The sequence below is a fragment of the Lepidochelys kempii genome, chromosome 24 (assembly GCF_965140265.1).
Source record: "Lepidochelys kempii isolate rLepKem1 chromosome 24, rLepKem1.hap2, whole genome shotgun sequence".
Taxonomy (NCBI): domain Eukaryota; kingdom Metazoa; phylum Chordata; order Testudines; family Cheloniidae; genus Lepidochelys; species Lepidochelys kempii.
In genome coordinates, this window is record NC_133279.1 from 7,835,418 (window position 1) to 7,853,261 (window position 17,844).

The window sequence follows — 17,844 nt, forward strand, 5'->3', positions numbered from 1 at the left end:
TGCGTCACTCTAGAGCGAGTCCTGAAGGGTGCAGGAACCACAGCTCTGGCACGATAAATCGGAGACGATGGAGTTTGCAAACTTCCAGAGCAGCTGCATAGAGCATTCTGGAGACACACACAAAGCTGGCACAGGGGCACCTGAGCTTTGAGACACTGAGGGTCACGGGGGGGAGGGGCTTGCCTAATTTGCATATATTTGCATGGCTTTAAATAAAAAGAGCGCTTTTTAAAGAGCCTGCAAAAAAGTGTATGCAGCATACAGTGCTTGCTGCCCTAATACAGTCTCCAGGAAGTGCATACCATGCCCCCTCCCTCGCACACTCCAAAACACGTATGTGCTCCCAGAAACACCCACTGACATCCACGCCAAGTCCAGTGAAGTGGGATTTGCACTGGCCGAGTTCAGACGCGTTCAAAGTGCACCAACCCCATCGTTTCAAGCTGATACAAATACAGCTTCAGATTTGGAAATCTGGCTGTGCAAAAGAGCCAGCTTGCACGCTCCCTGGCCCACATCGGGGCCTGCGTTTGAATCAGCTTGAGACAATGAGGCTGATGCATTGTCTCTTTTTGTTTTGGCATGATCCAGATGAACCGCGAGCCAGCTCTCGAGCCGCCCATCCCTCGGCCCCAATCCAAAAGAGAAATCTCTGCCATGAGCCTGAGCAGAACAGATGTGGAAACAGCGCTGGGATTTCAGACCAAGCAAACGGCCAAGTGCCGGCTCAGAAACCCAGTGCAAAGGGCATGACTGTGGAAAGAGGCAACTGCTTCCCACCACGCGCCATTGTCTGAGTGCGGCACCCGGAGCATGGTGCCCCTCTTGTATCTTTAACGGCAAGAGACGCTCTGGCCCTTGCCTGCCAATCAGTTTTAACAGAGCCTACCCACTGAGGCCAGGACAGGATTTTCCAGCAGGTTCGTTCGTGTGACTGCTACGCAGTACATGGCTTCCATGCAGCAGGACAACTCTGGGACAGCCCTAGGGTGGCCAATTGTGGTCGGACATATTCCTGGAAGTTTCATCACATGACATAATCTCGAATGAAAGATTAATCTTTAATTCCTGGAGACTCCAGTGCAATCCTGGAGGGCTGGCAGCCCTGAGCGTCCAAACTAGATAAGCAAGACTCAGTGCAAATTACCATGCAGCAGGAAAGGCAGCTGGGTGTATATCAGCCCCTAACTTTCACATAGCCCTTATCCCAGGCCCTAAGTGACGCCTCCTTTGCTTCCCCTACTGACATGGAATTTCTGGGCATCCCTCCATATGTCAGTGCTGCTTGGGGAGCAGATTCCAAGCCAGCCAGAATATTGCTGGAAGCATTCTTCACATTTGCCTGCCAGATCGCTGGCTTGGGTCACCCAGGAAAACACATCTGTAGGGCCTTTTTGGAGGAATCAGTTATGGGGCTGACTCATCACAGATCAGCAGCTGAAGTGGAACCTGGCACCAGAGTGGGGATTGGGTCCACGGGGAGCTGGGAGCCAGGATTCCCGGGTTCAATTTCTGGATCAGGGAGGGGAATAGAGTCTAGTGGTCAGAGTAGGGTTTCAGGACTCCCGGAAGGGAAATGGGGTGTTAAATCAAGGAGGCTCGGAGTCAGGACTCCTGGGTTCAGTTCCTGGCTCAGGGAGGGGAATGGAGTCTAGGGGTGGGGGCTGGTATTATGCTGGAAGACTCCTTTGGGTCAGGTTTCAGAGTGATAGCCATGTTAGTCTTCAGAGTAACAGCCGTGTTAGTCTGTATTCACAAAAAGAAAAGGAGTACTTGTGGCACCTTAGAGACTAACCAATTTATTTGAGCATGAGCTTTCGTGGGCTAAAGCTCACTTCATCGGATGCATGGAGTGGAAAATACAGTAGGAAGATCTATATATACACAGAGACCATGAAAATATGGGGGTTGCCAAGATTGGTCTTTTTAGAGTTGGTATATATAGAGAGAGATCTTCCTACTGTATTTTCCACTCCATGCATCTGATGAAGTGGGCTTTAGCCCACAAAAGCTTATGCTCATATAGATTTGTTAGTCTCTAAGGTGCCACGAGTCTTCCTTGTTCTTCCTTTGAGTCAGGCTTCCTTTGAATAGCCTCTTGAGCTGCAGGAAGGCAGCCCTCCCCCCCCCCCCCGGCCCTCCTTAGCTCTCCGTTTCACACCCTTGTCCCTCACTTGCTCTCAGCCTTGCAGGTGATTCCTGTGGAGGGGCTAGGAAGCAGTGGCAACAAGCTGTTCCTGCTCCAGGACTGGATCCCATGAGTGGATTTGGCCCCTTTCCCTGCCCTGCTGTTTGTTTGTTTTTCTCCCACCTAGCTATTTTCAGGGAGGGAGAGGTGTCCTGTAACCCATTAATTTTCCTAAGGATTTTCAGCAGGGCCTGCCTACTCTGCCTGGGGCCACTCACTGCAGCAGCCTCAGAGGGAAGGAGCCGCCTGCTTGTTTTCACTGGCAGCGGGGATCCGGGCAGTCAGCACAGCCTCCAGGGAAGAGCCCTCCAGCCCCCCTTGCTCTAACCACTAGCCCACACTCACATTTAGAGCCTGGAATAGAACCCAGGAGTCCTGGCTCAAAGCTCTCTCCCTGGGGCCACTAGACCCCACTCCCTTCCCAGAGCCTGGAACAGAGCTGAGGCATCCTGGCTCCCAACCTCCCTGCTCTAACCCTGAGACAAGTCTTCCCCCATCACAGGCATGTGAGAGCCAGAGAACTGCTGCAGCTCCACCTGACCACAAATACCAGGAGCTCAAGAGCATATGAGTATTTGGGTGGGGCTTCCCCACGGTCTCCCACGGGAGTGGGTGTGGGATCTTAACCGTTTAATTACACAACCGCATTCTAATGAGCCTTCCTCAGCCCCTATTTCACCTCAGGGCATGTGGGTTTCACTTCCCCAGCCCTGGATGTGCGGTAAAGAAGCCGAGCGCCCTGCAAGTGCTGAAGATCTAGCCCTGGCGCCAATTCCTTTTACTCTCCCTGCCCCTGGGGGTGTCACAAGCATCTCCCAGCATGGGAGGCTGCTGCATTCTTGCACTCTTGCTTGGAAAATACCCCTGGATGCATCCGACGAAGTGGGCTGTAGCTCATGAAAGCTTATGCTCAAATAAATTGGTTAGTCTCTAAGGTGCCACAAGTCCTCCTTTGCTTTTAATAAAGAGAGGCCGATTGGTGCTGGTGATTTTTGCCTCTTGCTCACTAGGCACTGGACAGAGACCTACCAAACTCGTTGCACGCAGAGGCCAGCTGCCTGTGGGTCCGTCTGTACTGCAGTGACAGGCAGCTTGTGCAGATATATCCGAGCTGGGGAGCTCGGGTTACCAGAGCAGGAACCCCGGGTAATTACTCACGGGCCACAGGCACGGGCCGCAGCTTCACTGCTCCAGTGCCCGAGATAGCTAGATTAAAGCCAGCTTGGGTAAGTCGACACACATTAGCCACTGTGACTTTTAGACACTCCAGGCTGGGTCCGATCTGAACCAGCAAGCAGGCCAGCTCAGCACCTCGCTCCCTAGAACTAGCCAGCCTGCTCACCCGGCCAGCTGTTAGAATGGGATCCTTACACAATAGGGAGGCGCTGCTGAGGGGGAAGGCAGCCCCTGCCAAATATGTGTCTGAAGCACATTCCTCTGCCAGCTCAGGACTGGAGCTTGCTGCTTCCTTGTCCTGCCCTAGGAGGATTCGGTGCCAGGGAACAGCAAACCTCACACAATGGAGGCATTAATCACACAGGGTTATAAATCCCTTGGGGCCTGGCTTTCCAAAGGGCTCAGCCGATCGGGTGCACGGTGCTTGGAAATGTGGAACAACGTGGAGAACCGATTCCCGGCTGCTCCACTGAAGCCATGTGGGGCTGGAAGCGCTCAGTACCTCGGAGATCAGGCCTTTGGACCATGTGACTTGCATGTGACCCACAGCTGAATAAATCGCCCCCACCCAGACCCTCAGCTCATGCCCGGGAATCCCATTCACACTTGTGGTGCAAGGAAGGGGTGAAAGCCAGACCGGCAGCCCGCTCCTTAGACTGCATTTCACTGCAGTGTCCCCCAGCAAACTGGCAGACTCCAGAGCGCCATCAGAATTCCCTTCCAAAACAGCTAAATACAAGCCAGAATTAAGGGCAAGCCTGTTGGATGACACTAAGCACCAGAGGCTGGGAAGTCTAAGGAACCAGAGAGACTCACAGGATCTGAATCCGGCAGCCTCAACACAGAATCCCCCTTATGTTTGCTCCAGCCAAACCGCCTCCTTTCTCCCGAGGGACACCAGACACACTCTCTGTAGGAGTGGCACCCGGCCGCTGGGCTGTGCCTGGCGATCAGAGAAGGGGGGAGAAAAGAGGCCGTGAGGGGCTGCAACAGCTTCATACACAGCTGGGCTATTGATGCGACTGTCCCATGACCAAGGCACTAACAAGCAGGGAGGTGCGAGCACCGTGCTGCTGTGGGGTGATGCTGCAAGAGCCCGGTCCTGTTTCTGGTTAGGAGGCCCTTCCACACATCAGCTGAATGGAATGCACTGTGCCTGTCCTCTAGCCACACCACCGAGGGCTGTATGTGGCGTGGTTCGCGACCAGGACTGCCAACCAATGTTCCCTCTCGAGGGCGGAATGAATTTTGTTCGGTGCACCAATATGGAGGTGAGGTGGGGTGAGGGTGGGGCCGAGGGGTTCGGAGTCGGGGAATGGGCTCAGGGCGGTGCGTGTGGATGGGGGGAGGTGCAGGCACAGGGAGCGGGAGGCGATAATGCGGACTTCAAACCAGTTGCTGGCTTCACAGGAAGTTTTTAATGATGCAACCAGATCATCTGGTGTCAGGGGCGGGGAGGGGAGGCGCTCAGGAGGGGCCGGGGCCAGGGCTTCCCACTGGCACCAAGATATTACAGTACTTGGAATTCTCTAAATAAACAAAAGAGAAGGATAGATAGATAGATAGATTAGATAGAGGGGGTGTATGGGGATAGATTAGATTAGATAGATGGGGTGTATGGGGATAGATCATAGAATCATATAATATCAGGGTTGGAAGGGACCTCAGGAGGTCATCTAGTCCAACCCCCTGCTCAAAGCAGGACCAATCCCCAACTAAATCATCCCAGCCAGGGCTTTGTCAAGCCTGACCTTAAAAACTTCTAAGGAAGGAGATTCCACCACCTCCCTAGGTAACGCATTCCAGTGTTTCACCACCCTCCTAGTGAAAAAGTTTTTCCTAATATCCAACCTAAACCTCCCCCACTGCAACTTGAGACCATTACTCCTTGTTCTGTCATCAGCTACCACTGAGAACAGTCTAGATCCCTCCTCTTTGGAACCCCCTTTCAGGTAGTTGAAAGCAGCTATCAAGTCCTGTTGCGGTTCAGTGATGAGACAGAACACAGCTTTATGCAAGCAAACAGGCTGGTCAGCGGAGATGGGCTGTTCTGCCCACCCTGCCTTCCACCTTCTCCTTTTATTATATTTCTCCCCCTAAGCATTACACACTGCTACACAAAGGAATGTATGACGTTGATTCATATGCTTAGTTACCATCCTCTATCTACTACAATCCTGGTTCTCAGGCCTTGAGCCCAGGCTAAAGAAACCTCCCACAGTTGCTGTCCAAACAATCAAGTTCTCAGGGTTCATATCTAGCCCTTGTCCTTGGATAGAGCAATGTGTGCATTGCTCCTAGGAAACAGTCAGGGTGTGCCCCGCCTGCTTCCAGGTGGAATAGCTAGACATTAACCCTTCATCTCCCCTTTTTTTGTTTATTGAAGTTGGCCATCTCATGGTAGCCGCCAATTTGTTTTGTCATGCTATTTAACTCCCAGACAGACAAGGACATAACCTGGGGAGCTTTCCAGGGCAAAATTTTACAAAGTCTTAACAAGGAAGGAATACATTGTACACAGCAACAACAAAAAATAAGCCCAATGATTACAAACACAAAATAACCAAAAGCTTAACATCTGCAATATAATCATCTAAAAGGGGTACACTTCTTTTACTACAATTGTGACCAGCAAAAGGCAATATAAGTATCATTCTACTAAGACAGCAAAGGGTGCCATCACTTAAATTTGCAGGAATATTATTAAAGGTACATGAACCACAAGTAAAAACCCATCCTGATGGTAGGATGATATGGCCATAATTATATGAAACATTAACAGCATGGGAACAATTTAAAAGGGATTGAGAAATTTTTTGACAGCCCAATGGCACCTTTGTACTAGTGCAGTTAACTACACGCGCACAGGTGACATTGTGAGCCCCGGCCGGGTACGGTGTGTGAAGGAATATAGCCGTGCGAGGCAGAATATAGTTGGCCGGGCCCCAATTAGCCATGCTAGAGTACTGGGAGGAAAGATTAGCATAAGCAAAGAGCAGTATCTTATTCTCCTTCGGACTTGTAACGGGGGAGGCGCTTCCGAGCCAACCCCTACAGAAAATAACAGGCACAAAAGGCACACAATCATCACAGAATTAGCAGTGATTTGGGTGAGAATCGCCACAAACAAAGTCTTAGGAGTTTCTGGCTGCTGATCTGCTGCCAGTTTTCGTTGAGCCGTGGCGACCAATGCTTTTACTGCTCCCCATGTCACGGGCTGGCTTGGGACGCTACGCCTCCTCCGTTTCCGTCCCGCCATTGTCGACTCGGGGGGCAACGCGGTCTCCTCCAAGGTCAGCTGAAACTCTGGTATGGGATTCGACAGCCCCTGGTGCCATGCCATGTTGTTTAAGTGCTGGTCGCACGCACCGGGCTGGAACCCACAACGGTCCTGCAGGGAGAGACACAGCAGCATATCCCCGACCCCAAGTGATTAGAGGTGCTGGGCCCAGCCACTGTGGATCGGGCAGCTGACGGTAAAAGACACGCGGTCTTTCCAGTACCTCAGATTTGTGAAAATGCCGATCCGCAGGGGTCTGCTGATCTGCATTCAGTGTTAAATTATTTAAAGTAAACAAGAGGATATACATTTGTTGTTGAATGTCTCCTAAGGTTCGGAGACGCAGCTCCCCTTGTTTTAATTGTTTATCTAGCAAGGTTTTGAGTGTGCGATTGGCACGTTCAACAATGGCTTGGCCCGTGGAATTATAAGGGATTCCGTGTTTAAGACGGACGTCCCAGCGGGCACAAAAGGTGGAGAGGGCTGCAGAGCAGTAGGCTGGGGCATTATCTGTTTTAATTTGGCAAGGGCGACCCATAACAGAAAAGCAGGCCAGCAAATGGTGAATAACTTTGTTAGTGGCTTCCCCACGTTGTGGGGTTGCCCAAAGGAAGCCTGAATAAGTATCAACGGAAACATGTAAAAATGAATAGGGGCGGAATTGTGGTACATGAGTAACATCCATTTGCCACAGCTGATTTGCTGCGGTACCTCGGGGGTTAACGGCATAAGAAAAAGTAGGAGCAGCAGCAGCACAGTGGGGGCAGGAACGAACAATGGAACGTGCATGATCAGCAGGAATGTGAAACTGCCGGGCCAAAACAGAGGCAGACTGATGAAAAAAGGCATGGCTTTCAATGGGGTCAGAAAAAAGGGAATTTACCTGACCACGCAACGCGCAATCGGTGCGTGCATTGCCCTCAGTGAGTGGCCCAGGCAGAGGGGTATGACTGCAAATATGAGCAACAAAGTAAGGGAAATGACGAGTGGCAAGAAGATGCTGTAAAGACAAAAACAGGTGAAGGAGGTCTGCATCAACCTGAGGGGTAATGAGGGCAAGGGGTAAATGATCAATTACCTGATAAGCATAATGGGTATCCACAATTAAATTAAAGGGACAATCAGCAAAAGATTGAAAGGCCAAAATAACAGCAGCTAATTCTGAACGCTGTGCCGAACGCTGAGGCAGTGTAAAACGAGAATGCCAACGAGGGGGGTCACCCAACTGATAAGTGACTACACCTCGGTGGGGAGAGCCATCAGATGTTAATATCGAGGGTGGTGTCTAACTTTGTAAGTAAATCACGGCCCCAAATATTGAGGTGGACAGGGAGCACAAAAGGGCGGATTGTAGCAAGGGCACGGCCTCCTGGTTTAGAGACCGTGACCCAAGACAAACTTTGGCGCCCGGGTTTGCTACCCCCAATCCCCCACAACTCTTTAGAAGGAACCGTAGGCCAACTAACCGGCCACTCCAGATCACGAATCACTGTAACGTCAGCTCCAGTGTCCACCAGCCCTGTAAAAGGAACATCATTTAAAAGAAGTGTTAACTGAGGTTTCGAGGGGCGGACTGACATTGTCAGAGCAACAAGTGGAGAAGACGCGCTGTGAGACGGCGAGTGAGACAACGTCGATCCAAAGCCTCCTCCACCCCGAGTTCGATCCTCGGCAGCTGGCACCTGATAGGGGACTAAAATCAATTGTGCAATTGACCGTCCACGCGGGAGCGACTGTGGAAGATGAGTCCACACCTGAACCTTAATAATGCCAGTATAATCAGCATCAATGACCCCTGGAATGACAAAAAAGCCCTGTTTCCCAGCATGTGAGCGAGGGAGAACAAGACCTACAAAGCCGGCAGGGAGAGGTCCCATTACCTGTGTAGGTATGGCACAGACCTCCCCTGGCAGCCGAAAGTCAGTGTCCTCCTGCAATCTGTTGGTAAAATCCAAAAAGGACTCTAAGGCACCCTGACGGATACTGACAAAGCTTTTAGTAGGCTTGCCTGAATCCGGGACCTTCTTGAAAGCATGCTGGGCACAGGTGGAAATAATGGGGAAGACGGCCTGAGGGAGCTGAGACTGCATCTCAATAGTAGCAAACTGGCCCTCCCCTGCCAAATGCTCATAAATGATACCTTGCTCTCTATATACCTGGGCTTGGCGTTCTGCCATCTGCCGATACTCACTAAGCCAAATAACATACTGACTGGGTGACAACATCATGCGCAGCAGCGTTTTCCAATCCTCAGGGATTAGGGAGTACCCAGCACCCATCCCTTCAATGAGACCACGCACAAAGGTGCTAGTCAGGCCAAATTCACGAATTGCTTTCTTTACCTCTCTAACCACCGAGCATGGCAGAGTGGTCCAGGTGCCCACAGGGTTGCCATGGTCATCATTCTGCCAGGTCACCGGGCAAGCGGAGACCAGATCAGCCAGCTCCTCTGCTGTAAGATCTGATCGAGCTTTCGCTGCGTGAACCATTTGTTGCACCAGCGAAAGCTTCTGAGCAGATGCAGATGACTCTCCGGGGGGCCCCATGGGGGGAGGGTGATCACACACCGGCTCGGCTCCGGTGGGGAAGGCCAGGGAGGCGGTGGTAATAGAGGCACTGGGGGCGAAGCAGGGGGAGGGATGGCTGCAGGAGCGGACGGGGGTGGCAGGATCGGCAGCTCCTCTGTTGGTGCTGAAGAGGGCCTTTCCGAGGCGACACGCTGTGTCGCATCGCCAGGAGGGGGGATGGCTGCAGGGGCGGACGGGGGCGGCGAGAACACCAGCCTCGCGAGGGAGGGTCTGTCCGAGGCGACACGCTGTACCACGTCGCGGCAGAGGTGCCAGGCATGTAAAGCCTGCACGGGTGCCTGAGGCTCTTTGTGCAATGTCTGGCCCAATCGCTCCCAGTCCGCTAGCTTAAAGCTTCCAGCTTCAGGATACCACGGGCACTTGGCACGCACCTCCTGTAGCAGGAGAGTGAGTTCTCGAGCCGGGCAGTCATGCTGAGCCTTACGCAGCAAATACTGCAGCTCATTGCGGTGTTGCACTTGCAAAGCAGAGAGGGAGCTTCCCATACTTACCACAATGAAAAATACTCACCGGGATCCACGAAGTGGATGAGTGACGCGTCTGAAACCCTTGCTGGGCGAGGTGAGTGCTGAGGGCCCCACGTTTGGGCGCCAGTTGTTGCGGTTCAGTGATGAGACAGAACACAGCTTTATGCAAGCAAACAGGCTGGTCAGCGGAGATGGGCTGTTCTGCCCACCCTGCCTTCCACCTTCTCCTTTTATTATATTTCTCCCCCTAAGCATTACACACTGCTACACAAAGGAATGTATGACGTTGATTCATATGCTTAGTTACCATCCTCTATCTACTACAATCCTGGTTCTCAGGCCTTGAGCCCAGGCTAAAGAAACCTCCCACAGTTGCTGTCCAAACAATCAAGTTCTCAGGGTTCATATCTAGCCCTTGTCCTTGGATAGAGCAATGTGTGCATTGCTCCTAGGAAACAGTCAGGGTGTGCCCCGCCTGCTTCCAGGTGGAATAGCTAGACATTAACCCTTCAAAGTCCCCCCTCATTCTTCTCTTCCTCAGACTAAACAATCCCAGTTCCCTCAGCCTCTCCTCATAAGTCATGTGTTCCAGTCCCCTAATCATTTTTGTTGCCCTCCACTGGACTCTTTCCAATTTTTCCACATCCTTCTTGTAGTGTGGGGTCCAAAACTGGACACAGTACTCCAGATGAGGTCTCACCAATGTTGAATAGAGGGGAACGATCACGTCCCTCGATCTGCTGGCAGTGCCCCTACTTATACATCCCAAAATGCCATTGGCCTTCTTGGCAACAAGGGCACACTGCTGACTCATATCCAGCTTCTCGTCCACTGTCACCCCTAGGTCCTTTTCCGCAGAACTGCTGCCGAGCCATTCGGTCCCTAGTCTGTAGCGGTGCATGGGATTCTTCCATCCTAAGTGCAGAACTCTGCACTTGTCTTTGTTGAACGTCATCAGATTTCTTTTGGCCCAATCCTCCAATTTGTCTAGGGCCCTCTGTATCCTATCCCTACCCTCCAGCGTATCTACCTCTCCTCCCAGTTTAGTGTCATCTGCAAACTTGCTGAGGGTGCAATCCACACCATTCTCCAGATCATTTATGAAGATATTGAACAAAACCGGCCCCAGGACCGACCCTTAGGGCACTCCACTTGATACCGGCTGCCTACTAGACATGGAGCCATTGATCACTACCCGTTGAGCCCGACAATCTAGCCAACTTTCTATCCACCTTATAGTCCATTCATCCAGCCCATACTTCTGTAACTTGCTGGGAAGAATACTGTGGGAGACCGTGTCAAAAGCTTTGCTAAAGTCAAGGAATAACACTTCCACTGCTTTCCCCTCATCCACAGAGCCAGTTATCTCATCATAGAAGGCAATTAGATTAGTCAGGCATGACTTGCCCTTGGTGAATCCATGCTGACTGTTCCTGATCACTTTCCTCTCCTCTAAGTACTTCAGAATTGATTCCTTGAGGGCCTGCTCCATGATTTTTCCAGGGACTGAGGTGAGGCTGACTGGCCTGCAGTTCCCAGGATCCTCCTTCTTCCCTTTTTTAAAGATGGGCACTACATTAGCCTTTTTCCAGTCGTCCGGGACCTCCCCCGATCGCCATGAGTTTTCAAAGATAATGGCCAATGGCTCTGCAATCACATCCGCCAACTCCTTTAGCACTCTCGGATGCAGCGCATCCGGCCCCATGGACTTGTACTCATCCAGCTTTTCTAAATAGTCCCAAACCACTTCTTTCTCCACAGAGGGCTGGCCATGTATTCCCCATGTTGTGATACCCAGTACAGCAGTCTGGGAGCTGACCTTGTTCGTGAAGACAGAGGCAAAAAAAGCATTGAGTACATTACCTTTTTCCACATCCTCTGTCACTAGGTTGCCTCCCTCATTCAATAAGGGGCCCACACTTTCCTTGACTTTCTTCTTGTTGCTAACATACCTGAAGAAACCCTTCTTGTTACTCTTAACATCTCTTGCTAGCTGCAACTCCAGGTGTGATTTGGCCTTCCTGATTTCATTCCTGCATGCCCGAGCAATATTTTTATACTCTTCCCTGGTCAGTTGTCCAATCTTCCACTTCTTGTAAGCTTCTTTTTTGTATTTAAGAGCAGCAAGGATTTCACTGTTAAGCCAAGCTGGTCGCCTGCCATATTTACTATTCTTTCTACACATCGGGATGGGTCGTCCCTGTAACCTCAATAAGGATTCTTTACAATACAGCCAGCTCTCCTGGACTCCTTTCCTCCTCATGTTATTCTCCCAGGGGATCCTGCCCATCAGTTCCCTGAGGGAGTCAAAGTCTGCTTTTCTGAAGTCCAGGGTCCGTATTCTGCTGCTCTCCTTTCTTCCCTGTGTCAGGATCCTGAACTCGACCATCTCATGGTCACTGCCTCCCAGGTTCCCATCCACTTTAGCTTCCCCTTCTAATTCTTCCTGGTTTGTGAGCAGCAGGTCAAGAAGAGCTCTGCCCGTAGTTGGTTTCTCCAGCACTTGAACCAGGAAATTGTCCCCTACACTTTCCAAAAACTCCCTGGATTGTCTGTGCACCGCTGTATTGCTCTCCCAGCAGATATCAGGGTGATTGAAGTCTCCCATGAGAACCAGCATGCAATCTAGTAGCTTCCGTGAGTTGCCGGAAGAAAGCCTCGTCCACCTCATCCCCCTGGTCCGGTGGTCTATAGCAGACTCCTACCACAACATCACCCTTGTTGCTCACGCTTCTAAACTTAATCCAGACACTCTCAGGTTTTTCTGCAGTTTCATACCGGAGCTCTGAGCAGTCATACTGCTCCCTTACATACAGTGCAACTCCCCCATCTTTTCTGCCCTGCTTGTCCTTCCTGGACAGTTTATATCCATCCATGACAGTACTCCAGTCATGGGAGTTATCCCACAAGTCTCTGTTATTCCAATCACATCATAATTCCTTGACTGTGCCAGGACTTCCAGTTCTCCCTGCTTGTTTCCCAGGCTTCTTGCATTTGTGTATAGGCACTTAAGATAACTCGCTGATCGTCCCTCTTTCTCAGTATGAGGCAGGAGCCCTCCCCTCTCACGCGCTCCTGCTCGTGCTTCCTCCCGGTTTCCCACTTCCCCACTTACCTCAGGGCTTTGGTCTCCTTCCCCCAGTGAACCTAGTTTAAAGCCCTCCTCACTAGGTTAGCCAGCCTGCTTGCGACGATGCTCTTCCCTCTCTTTGTTAGGTGGAGCCCGTCTCTGCCTAGCACTCCTTCCTCTTGGAACACATCCCCTGGTCAAAGAATCCAAAGCCTTCTCTCCGACACCACCTGCGTAGTCATTCGTTGACTTCCACAATTCAATGGTCTCTACCCCGGCCTTTTCCTTCCACGGGGAGGATGGACGAGAAGACCACTTGCACCTCAAACTCCTTTATCCTTCTTCCCAGAGCCACGTAGTCCGCAGTGATCCGCTCAAGGTCATTCTTAGCAGTATCATTGGTGCCCACGTGGAGAAGCAGGAAGGGGTAGCGATCCGAGGGCTTGATGAGTCTCGGCAGTCTCTCCGTCACATCGTGAATCTTGGCTCCTGGCAAGCAGCAGACTTCTCGGTTTTCCCGGTCGGGGCGGCAGATAGATGACTCAGTCCCCCTGAGGAGAGAGTCCCTGACCACCACCACCCGCCTCCTTCTCTTGGGAGCGGTGGTCGTGGAACCCCCAACCCTAGGACAGTGCATCTCATGCCTTCCAATCTGCGGAGTGTGTATGGGGATAGATAGATAGATAGATAGGTGTGTATTGAGATGGATAGTTGATAGCTGAAGTCTAGGGTTTGGGCTTGGGCTCACAGCTTAAAGAAAATAAGCAGGAGGCTATTGGGGAAAGGCGAGAGATAGACAGAGACAGGGGAGGACAGGGTAGGGGAGACACAAAGGGAAAGATGCAGCCTATTCACAGAGTCCTGCCATAAGCCTACAATGTCTACAAACATGGCTCCTGCAGACCCTGAATCTGTCCCTTGGGGAGAGTGGGGGGCAGCTAAACCCCTCCGCTGAACAGGATCTGGCCCCTGGCTGGAAGTATAGGGTGACCAGATGTCCTGATTAGGGGCATTGTCTTATATAGGCAACATTACAACCCCCCCCAAAAAAAACCGAAGTGTCCCGATTTTTCACACTTGCTATCTTACGGAAGGTGACCTCTCCTGTCCCAGCCACATGGCGCAGTGAGGTTGGGTGATGCTCTCACACGTGGGGGAAAGTCGCTAGGGGGAGAGATCCCTGTGTGTCAGCCCCCCGGCCTGTAGTCTCAGGCCGTCAGCGGGGGGAGCCTGCAGCAGGTTCTCACCTCGGCAGCCTCTGTACAGAGTTATTTTGTATTTCCTGCCCCCATCTGGGCCACAGAGCGACTGTCGAAGCCGGAGATCAGGGTCCATCCTGTAATGACTGGGAACGGCACTTGCAACGTGACCTTCACCTGCAGCGCCGGGGAGAGAGCCAGGCACCTCAATTACGCCTGGACACGTCCAGCAGGAGGCGCCGTTCTCGCCACCGAGGAATCCCTGCTGCTCCAGCACAGACTGGGGGACGAGGACTCGCCCATCACCTGCACGGCCACAAACCCCGTCAGCAACAGCTCGGCCAGCGTCTCCCCCAAGGTGGCCTGTGAAGGTGACGCTCGCTCCATCCCCCCCACTCGAGCGCACGCAGCAGGGCCCATGCGGGCCTGGCTCGTACACACCCCCTGCTGCTCTGGCTGGGTTCTGGGGCACAGTGAGCACCACTAGTGGGCTCACAGGCTTTTTAAGGGGCTACTCCCCAATTCCTACACCCCACCCTGGCACTGGGCAGGAAGGTCTGTCGCTGGGGGGCACCGAGGGTCTGGCCCAAAGGGAACAGCTGGGTGTTTGCATGCCAGCTCACTGGGGTCTTCGGAGTCAGAGCTCCCGGCACTCGGTATAGATTTGGGTTTCCAGACGGCGCGAAGCCCCTAAACATTGATTTATTCCTTCAGGTCCCGTTCTGCCCCAGACCCCAGCGCTGTCCTACTGCCACGCCAAGGGGATCCTTGTGCTGGGGGTGCTGGGAGCCCTGCTGGCCGGGATCCTCATGGTGCACGTCCTCCCCGCGAGGGAGCAGAGACGGCCGTGAGAGGAGAGGAGCTTCCACTGTGGCGGTTCATCCCCCTGCCTCCGGGCTGGAGTTTCCCACGCAAGCCAGCTAATGAATGAGAATGCCCCATCGCCCACTGCAAAAGCCTCAGTTTCCCTTCCCCTCAGGAAACAGGAGCACAGCGACTCTATTGCGCTAGACTCGGCCAAACGAGTAGCAATCCCGGATCCTCCGCCCGGCTGTTCTGGGGCACAGGGCGGGGGGCATCTCCAGGATCGGAGTCTCTCTCTGGCCCAGCGACCATGGAGTTATGTATAGAAAGTGGAACAGCTGGGATAGGAGTGACTGAGAGACACCCTCCCAAACAGCCTGGTGCACAGGGCCTTCCACGGGGACGTGGGAGATCTGGATTCACGTCCTGCTCTGAATCAGGCAGCACTGGGATTTGACCCCATGTCTTCCACATCCCAGCTGAGTGCCCTGATCTCTAGGTGAGGGGGACTAGGGACTCCTGCTCTCACTCTGGTTTTATCTGAGAAATGGCTGAGCTGGCTCAGGTCCCGATCTCCAGGCGAGGGTTCGTGGCTGAGGGGCCCAGCTGGAGAGAGGCACCTAGTGCCAGCCGTCCCTGTGGGGTGGAAGGCCCAGATCAATAGGAGCTGTGAATCTGGGCCCTAAACCCCACCCCTTTCCTCTGCATTTCACTCCTGGCCTGCTCAGCGTGCGGGCCTCTGAAAATCCCCTCCTTGGGTGCAGAGCTCTGCCCATGTGTTGTATGCAGAGCTCTGGGCGCCCAGCTTAGGATGGAGAATTCCAGTAGGTGACAGGGCACCCAGCGTTATATGTAGCCGTGCTAAACATTGCAGCCCTGTGTGAATCTGGCCCACACTGACCTGCAAAGCAAAGTGAAACTGGAGGGCAGGTCAGATTTCTCTGCTGCTGGGACCCAGGCTCTCTAAGCGTTCATGAATTCTTCAGTCAGCTTTCACTGCCTGCACGCGCTGTGCAGGGATTGGGCTTTTAAATCCAAGCGCGCTCAGGGAGTGTTTGCACTCAGGGTGAGTTCATGTGTAGCACTCTCCTTCCTGGAGGGAGTTAGGAACGAAATCAACAAAGTCCTTTGATGCTACACAATATGTCATTAATAGCGCAAAGTCGTGCACTTAGGGACTAAGAACACAATGTTTGTTATAAGCTGGGGATTTATCTGTTGGAAGTGACAAGGAAGAGAAAGACCTGGGTGTATTGGTCGATCACAGGATGACTAGGAGCCGCGAATGTGATGTGGCTGTGAAAAAAGGCTAATGCAGACCTAGGGTGCATCGGGCGAGGTATTTCCAGGACAGAGAGGGAAGTGTTAATATCATTATACAAGGCGCTGGTCATAGGCGCCACCTTCCCCTCGGCCTGGTGGGTGCTCCACCCCCCCAACCCCCTGGCCCTGCCTCTTCCCGCCCCTGCACCACCCTCGCCCCATCCCCATTCCACCCCTTCCCGCCTTTTCCCATCCCCTTCCAGCCCCTATTCCACACCCTTCTCCCAAGTCCCCGCCCCTGCCCTGCCGCTTCTCTGCCTCCTCCCCTGAGCGTGCCATGTCCCTGCTCCTCCCCCTCCCTCCCCGAAAGTCCTAAGTGCCGCCAAACAGCTGTTAGGCAGCGGCGGGGCGGGGGCAGTAAACTCTGGGAGGGAGGGAGAGGAGCGGGGATGCAGCACACTTTGTGTGCGGGGAAGCGTGGCTGCTGGTGGGTGTGGAGCACCCTCTAATTTTTTCCCGTGGGTGCTCCAGTCCTGGCGCACCCATGGAGTCAGTGCTATGGCGCTGGTGAGACCTCACCTGGAATGCTGTGCGCAGTTCTGGTCTCCCGTGTTTAAGAAAGATAAATGCAAACTGGAACAGGGGCAGAGAAGGGCTACTAGGATGGTCCGAGGAATGGAAAACATCGCCTTAAGAGAGGAGACTCAAAGAGCTTTGCTTGTTTACCCTAATCACAAGAAGGCTGAGGGGAGATATGATTGCTCTCTATAAATACATCAGAGCGACAAATGCCAGGGAGAGAGAGAGGAGCTATTTAAGTGAAGCACCAATATGGACACAAGGACAAATGGACATAAACTGGCCATCAACAAGTTTAGGCTTGAAATTAGACGAAGGTTTCTCAGCATCAGAGGCGTGACATTCTGGCACAGCCTTCCAAGGGGAGCAGTATGGGTCTATTACAGGAGTGGGTGAGGCTCTGTGGCCTACGATGTGCAGGAGGTCAGACTAGATGATCAGGATGATCCCTTCTGGCCTTATAGTCTATGAATCTATTTGCTTTCACAAAAAGTAAAGGAGTACTTGTGGCACCTTAGAGACTAACCAATTTATTTGAGCATAAGCTTTCGTGAGCTACAGCTCACTTCATCGAATGCTCACGAAAGCTCATGCTCAAATAAATTGGTTAGTCTCTAAGGTGCCACAAGTCCTCCTTTTCTTTTTGCGAATACAGACTAACATGGCTGTTACTCTGAAACCTGTTATTTGCTTTCAGTGAGCCTTTTACCTTAATCAATGCTGCTTTTCCTGTTTGACAAGTTACACATTTACAGAGCTTTACAACACAAACACTCATGATAACTTTATACCATGGAGGATAGAGATTATAAGTGAGATCAATACATGCAGCATCCTACAAGCATTTTATAAAGTCTAAACACTAAACACATTCTTATCAACTTACCATCTAATATCTATTTTGATGATGGTAAAACACAGGTAAGCAAGTATGGGTTCCAGCTATGCATTTGTAAGTGTTCAGTGAGGCCTGGGGCCTTGGCATGACCTGGCACCCAGTCTGCCAGCAACACCGGCCGTAGGCTCAGGGTGAATTTTGCAAGCTTTGCAGGGTGGGGACTCTTCAGGTACTTGGATAGGAGACGTCCAAGAAACGCACAGGAAGTGGCATGCCTCCTTCTGAGTAACTACTGAACTGATGACCTTGGTGGTACAAGGTACTGTGCTGTCAGAGGGGATGTAAAACAAAGGTATCAGCCACTTGTGTGGCCTAGTGGCTAGAGCCGTGGA

The 17,844-nt window shown here is 52.3% G+C and overlaps 2 protein-coding genes across 3 annotated transcripts; one reads left to right on the forward strand and one right to left on the reverse strand.

Annotated features, from left to right (window-relative positions):
* Positions 1 to 57: 57 nt before the first annotated feature.
* On the forward strand, positions 58 to 17,126 carry LOC140902867 (SLAM family member 9-like). The gene is made up of 3 exons (XM_073323452.1): positions 58 to 4,635; positions 14,073 to 14,339; positions 14,683 to 17,126. Exons 1-3 carry the CDS (start codon positions 4,551 to 4,553, stop codon positions 14,817 to 14,819), a joined length of 489 nt encoding a protein of 162 aa, XP_073179553.1. The 5' UTR covers positions 58 to 4,550; the 3' UTR covers positions 14,820 to 17,126.
* Positions 5,374 to 10,629, reverse strand: LOC140902865 (uncharacterized). Of its 2 annotated transcripts, XM_073323448.1 has the most exons (3): positions 8,111 to 10,629; positions 7,528 to 7,644; positions 5,374 to 6,755 (listed from the first exon to the last, which is right to left on the reverse strand). In XM_073323448.1, the coding sequence occupies exons 1-3, from the start codon at positions 9,188 to 9,190 to the stop codon at positions 6,219 to 6,221; spliced, it is 1,734 nt and encodes a 577-aa protein (XP_073179549.1). In that variant the 5' UTR covers positions 9,191 to 10,629; the 3' UTR covers positions 5,374 to 6,218. The 2 variants fall into 2 exon arrangements, with proteins under 2 accessions (XP_073179549.1, XP_073179550.1); XM_073323449.1 differs by lacking the exon at positions 7,528 to 7,644 and having other exon boundaries at positions 8,111 to 10,626.
* Positions 17,127 to 17,844: the final 718 nt, after the last annotated feature.

Excerpts from the sequence above, each read along its gene's own strand:
- LOC140902867 (XM_073323452.1), top strand. The coding sequence starts at position 4,551 with ATGTGGCGTGGTTCGCGACCAGGACTGCCAACCAATGTTCCCTCTCGA. Across the intron at positions 4,636-14,072 it reads TTCGGTGCACCAATATGGAG|AGCGACTGTCGAAGCCGGAG; the intron begins GTGAGGTGGGGT and ends TCTGGGCCACAG. Across the intron at positions 14,340-14,682 it reads CCCCAAGGTGGCCTGTGAAG|GTCCCGTTCTGCCCCAGACC; the intron begins GTGACGCTCGCT and ends TTATTCCTTCAG.
- LOC140902865 (XM_073323448.1), bottom strand. The coding sequence starts at position 9,190 with ATGGGGCCCCCCGGAGAGTCATCTGCATCTGCTCAGAAGCTTTCGCTG. Across the intron at positions 7,645-8,110 it reads TTCGTGATCTGGAGTGGCCG|CATCTTCTTGCCACTCGTCA; the intron begins GTTAGTTGGCCT and ends TTGTCTTTACAG. Across the intron at positions 6,756-7,527 it reads ATTGCGCGTTGCGTGGTCAG|GACCGTTGTGGGTTCCAGCC; the intron begins GTAAATTCCCTT and ends CTCTCCCTGCAG.